At 52.8% G+C, this 5,402-nt stretch overlaps 1 protein-coding gene across 6 annotated transcripts in view; it reads left to right on the top strand.

The window, feature by feature from the left end:
- Positions 1-5,402, top strand: part of ETV4 (ets variant 4) — a 15,432-nt gene that overhangs the window by 6,893 nt on the left and 3,137 nt on the right. For 4 of the 6 annotated variants that reach the window (XM_012659087.1, XM_012659084.1, XM_012659086.1 and 1 more), the window contains 4 exons: positions 1,713-1,766; positions 2,956-3,082; positions 3,558-3,719; positions 3,945-4,213. In XM_012659087.1, coding sequence (XP_012514541.1) covers positions 1,713-1,766; positions 2,956-3,082; positions 3,558-3,719; positions 3,945-4,213 — 612 coding nt within the window. The remainder of the gene's footprint in view (positions 1-1,712; positions 1,767-2,955; positions 3,083-3,557; positions 3,720-3,944; positions 4,214-5,402) is intronic. The other 2 variants (XM_012659085.1, XM_012659088.1) reach the window with 2 other exon arrangements.

Here is a 5,402-nt window from a genome sequence, read left to right as displayed (position 1 = left end):
GCCTGTAGTCCCAGCTACTCGGGAGGCTGAGGCAGGAGGATCATTTGAGCCCAGGAGTTCGAGGTTGCAGTGAGCTATGATTGGCCAGGGCAACAGAGCAAAAAAAAAAAAGAAAAGAAAAAGAAACAAAAAGCAACAACAACAACAAAATAATAAAAATAAAGACTAAGTTCAAGGGGATATGTGCTAGGGAAAATATAAAAGAGAAGCAGTAGAAAGCCAGGAGGGACCACTTTGGTCTGGGTGGTCAGAGAAGGCCTCTAGAGAGATGTCAGGGTGAGCTAAGACCTTGACGGCCAGAAAGAAAGGTCAGGCAGGGATCTGGGGAGGAGGGAACGAGCCCAGTGTGTTTGAGGGTAGAAAGGACCAGGATACTGGAGGGCCGCAGTCAAGGAGAGGCAGGTCAGAGAGGTAGGCGAGGCCAAGGGCAGGAGTTTGGATTTCCTGCTTAAGCAAGAGAGAAATGATTCAATTTCTGTTGTGAAAAGATCACTCTGACAGCTATGTGCAGAGCAACGGACTGTAGGAGGTGAGAGTGGAAGTAGGGATTTCGGATAAGAGGCTGTGGCTGAAATTGAAGTAAGAGCCATGGAGCCTCGGCCTAGGGGGAGGCAGAGAAGGTGGGGTGTGTGTCTGTACAGGGCTAGGGCTGTGGAGGTGCTGTCCTGCCATCTCACCAGCCATTCTCTAGGCATTTCATCCATCAGTTTCCCCATTGTCCAATCTGAGAACAGTCTCCCGGGAATGAGAGTCCAGTCTCCTTGGGCTATAGGTTCCCTTGCTTCACCTCAGAACCACTCTCTTCCCAGACTATCAGGAAGTTCCTCTTGGTGTCTACTCTTCCCCTTTCTGCTGCGATCTATTTATTTTTGAGAGAGGGGCAAAAGTGGGCAAAGTCTCCGGGATCAAGGAGGTACTCGGCTGTGCACCCACACAAGAAGCCGCCTCTGGGAGGCCAGGATAAGAACTAGAAATCTGAGTCCAATGTCCAGCTCAGGGCCATGGATGAGCTGCTGTTCTTAGTTTCCCTGCCTGTTCCCAAACCCAGATCCACCCGCCCTGGCGCCCTGGGAGAGCTCCTCATAGCTCCAAGCTTGGGAAGCCTCCCCTCTCCAACTGCACTTCGAAGGGAGGAGACACCTGTGTGCCCAGCCAGTGTAGGATGTGCCTTCTTCGAGGGTCCCCAGCCCCTATCCTCCCACTCCCCTGTCATCCTCTTTCCCCCTCTCTTCAATGTCCCTTTGTCCTCCTTTCCCAGGCTCTAGAACTCTTGTACATCTCAAAATCACCTGGGAAGGCGTTTAAAATGCAGATTCCTGGGCCGGCTTAGAATCTCCCCTGTGTGATTCTAAACGCTCCTTGTAATGCCTGCCCAGCCCAGAGGTGACTCTGCCCTGAGCTCGGAGGAGCTTTGTAAACTCTGAGGGGTGAGGCTGTTTTCCCTTCAGAAAAATGGAGGAAATAAAGACAAAGCATCTAGGAAGACTCTGGAATCTGCTCAGACAGGTTCTGAGAACACAGTCTTCACTCCTGGGTCTTAGTGGAGCGCAGAGCTGGCAGGCACTAGGACCTGGGTGGAGTTGCCTTCGGTCTAAGGAGGGCTGTTGTCCCCTTCTGGGCTGGTGCTAACCTGCTGGGCTGCAGTAATGGTGTCTCCCAGGGGCCACCAGCCAGGGCCCCCACCCAGACTCACCTCTGACCTGTCTCTGCAGCTCAGGTACCAGACAGTGATGAGCAGTTTGTTCCTGATTTCCATTCGGAAAACTGTGAGTACAGGGCCCAGGGGAGAGGGGCTGGGGCAGGGAAGGGCAGGAAGCTAGCCTTGGAGGTCAGCTTGTTCCCCGCTAGAAAAAGCAGGAAGGTCAGGGGTCCCCATCCTTGGGCTTGGTCTCAAAGACCAGGGCAGCAACTGGGAGATGAAGACCTTGGCTCAAATCTGGGGCTTGCCCTGTCCTAGCTGTGTGACCTCAGAGCGGTCACCATTTCCTTATCTCTGAAGTGAGGGGCTTGGGCCAGCTCCCCAGGGTCCCATTCTAACGTTCTAAGTTACTTTCATGTAACTGGGGGCCATTTTGCCCACCCCCCAGGAGACATTTGGTGATGTCTGTAGACATTTTCTGTTGTCACCACTGAAGGCAAGGTGTTACTGGCCTCTGGGTAGAGCCAGAGACGCTGCTAAAAACATCCTACGATGCTCAGGCAGCCCCTCACAATATAAACAATTATCTGGTCCAAATGTCAGTAGTGCCGCTGTTGAGAAACCCTGCTTTAATGTCAGATGCTCTGCTCTCAACTGTCTTCACTGATGACGTGAAACGGGGCACAAAGAAATGAAAACAGCAGAGAGAGAACAGTTGATCACAAACAGGGTGTTTGATTGGGCTGCAGTCAGATGGAATCTGACTCACTTTGCAAACAACTTTGCTGCTCTGCCTGGTGGCTGGAGTTTGAGAACCCAGCAGGGGCCACAGGAAGGGCCAGTGTTCTTCACAGATAACTAGGAGGCTGTGTATCATGTTATTCAGCTGACATTCAAGTGGGCTAATATCCAGCCTTAACCGGAAAAAGAAAGATTCTTTATATCCCTCTAATCCAAAACCATTTCCCTCCCTTGGAATTTTCCAGGGCACTCAGGAAAGCCACAGGCCCTAGTCTGGAGGGGCTCACTCCTATGAAGGTGTTTCCTGGGGTTTGTGGTTGCATTAAATGTCGAACTTAAGACAATTTCTTTGGTTCATATTGGACATGAACCTGATGTATAAAACTAGACATAATGTAAACAGCCAACATGTTCGTAAAAGTGTCTAACTACGGATCCCAGAACACTGATGCCCAGAAAGGGGCAGGGGCCGTTCAGTCACCCAGCTGGTCCTCAAAGAGCAGAAGGTGTCAGACGCCCTGCCTGCCTCTTCTGTGACATGTTCTGGCCTTGCTCTGCCCCCTCCACCTCCGCAGTAGCTTTCCACAGCCCCACTACCAGGATCAAGAAGGAGCCCCAGAGTCCCCGCACTGACCCGGCCCTGTCCTGCAGCAGGAAGCCGCCACTCCCCTACCACCATGGCGAGCAGTGCCTTTATTCCAGGTGAGCCCCAGCCCGCCCTGGCGAAAGGCAGGGTAAGGGTGTCAGGAGGAGGGAGGCAGGGAGGTGCCCATGAGCAGAGGCAGCAGTTGAGATGCAAGGTAGACAACAGAAAGGACTTCCTAGCCCCTGTAAGGAGCACTGCAGCTAAGGATTTCCTCTAAGTGGTTAGGATGGGAAATGCAGCAGCAGGCCTCAGGGACTCGCATTAAGGCCAGAGCAGAGTGTTTCCACCAGGAGGCCCACTGTCCCGTTCAAACCAGTTGCTCTGAGCCAGGGAAAGGCGTTCTCAAGATTAGGCCCCATTTCAGAGTCGAAAAAGGGAGCAAAAGAATTCACTAGGGGCTGAGTCTGTGGCTCCTGTCGTTCCCTTCTCAGCCACCTCTGTCCTTCCTTCTCCTATAATCCCTGGGTGTGAAGGGATCAAAGATGCTCCCCCAGCCTCTCTGCCCTCTCACTCCTGTCTCCCCGACTCCAGTGCCTATGACCCCCCTAGACAAATCGCCATCAAGTCCCCCGCCCCCGGTGCCCCTGGACAGTCGCCCCTGCAGCCCTTTCCCCGGGCAGAACAACGGAGTTTCCTGAGATCCTCCAGCACCTCCCAGCCCCACCCTGGCCATGGGTACCTCGGGGAACACAGGTAAGAAGACAGGAAAACCCACCGCACCTGTGGGCCCAGGGCTCACCAGTTTTTCCTCAAACCCTGAGTATTCTCCATGGAGACCTGGTGTGGGGGGCAGGGAGGGAGGGAGGAATACTGACACCCATCCCCCCAGAGCCCACTCTACAAGCCTGAGAGTGACAAGCTTGAGGAGGGGTTAATTTAAGATTCTCTTCTCTTCCTTCTTCATCCAATCACATCCAGCTCCGTCTTCCAGCAGCCCCTGGACATGTGCCACTCCTTCACACCTTCTCCGGGAGGGGGCCGGGAGCCCCTCCCAGCCCCCTACCAACACCAGCTGTCGGAGCCCTGCCCACCCTACCCCCAGCAGAGCTTCAAGCAGGAATACCATGACCCCCTGTACGAACAGGCGGGCCAGCCAGCCGTGGGCCAGGCCGGGGTCAATGGGCACAGGTACCCAGGGGCGGGGGTGGTGATCAAACAGGAGCAGACAGACTTCGCCTACGACTCAGGTAAGAGACTCTCCTGGGGAGGGGTGGGCACGAAGTCATGTCTGTGGGCTTGCCAGTTGGCATGTGATCAAGTGAAGAGTTCCATTAAACCTAGAACGTCTCCCCATGAGTTTTTTACCTTCCCATGTGTTTACCAGTTCATACATCCAACCCACCCACCCACTTTTTTTTCATAAATTCAAAAAAGAATTGTCATTTTTCAATTAGCAGACTTATATTCAGATAAAAAGATAAGGGGGCTGTAGATCCTGCCCTCGGGTAGCTTGAGACTTAATAGAAAGTTAAGGGATTGCTTTCTATTTAACAGGTGTTTGAGGTTTTAATTACCTACTAAGACCAAACTACTGTGCCAGGAACATGAATGTGTGGAGTTGTAGGATATTAAATACAAAGACGCATAGTGTATGTCCTTGGTCCCTGTCCCCACCGAAGTTTAAAAATACAAAGGGATTGGAATGAAGAGAAACATGAACTTGAAACTAGCCAGGCTCATCGTTCCTACTAGTTCCCAGCAGGAATACAGGGTTAACATGTGGTTTCCACTTCCTGTTTGAGCCTTCCAGTGGCTGGGTGACCCACCACCCTGTCCAAAGCTGGGTACCAGAAGTAGGGACTGCTTTAAATTTGAGCTCCACCTGGCTACTGACCGGAGTTGAGGTGCGCTCAGCCATGTTCATCAACAGTTACGGTTCAAGGCCCCAAGTGCAGAGGGAGGACCATTCTCAGGAAGGACCCAGAGAACCCTGCCTTCTCTTCTTTCCTCCTGGTTTCTGTCACATGGTTACTACCCCCAAATCTGAGTTTATGTGCAAAATTGCATTAGAAAAGTAAATTCAGAGATTAGAGTAGGCTCAGGATGGCTAGAACTTTAGAATTTGTCTTTCCTGGTGCCCACACTCTCAAACCCTGCCCCAGTGAGAACCGGATGGGTGCTGCTGTCCTCAAACCCAGGGCACAAGCCTGAGCCAGGCTTGGCTGTGAGATGGAGAGAGGAGGAGGGAGGCACTCTTGCCGCTGACCTTCAAAGGCCGTAGACCGGAGGGGATCGCGTTACATGCCCTTGAACTCCTGCCCCTCCCCCTCGGCTTGAATGGAGTCAGGAATTCCATTCACAAAATGGAGGCATGAATGAGCCCACCCTCCCGCCTCCTCCCGGAGGTGTCGGGTTTCACCATCTCCTCATTCATAG

This window comes from Propithecus coquereli, unplaced genomic scaffold (assembly GCF_000956105.1).
Source record: "Propithecus coquereli isolate 6110/MARCELLA unplaced genomic scaffold, Pcoq_1.0 Scaffold598, whole genome shotgun sequence".
NCBI lineage: Eukaryota > Metazoa > Chordata > Mammalia > Primates > Indriidae > Propithecus > Propithecus coquereli.
This window is presented reverse-complemented; position numbering and strand designations above follow the sequence as displayed.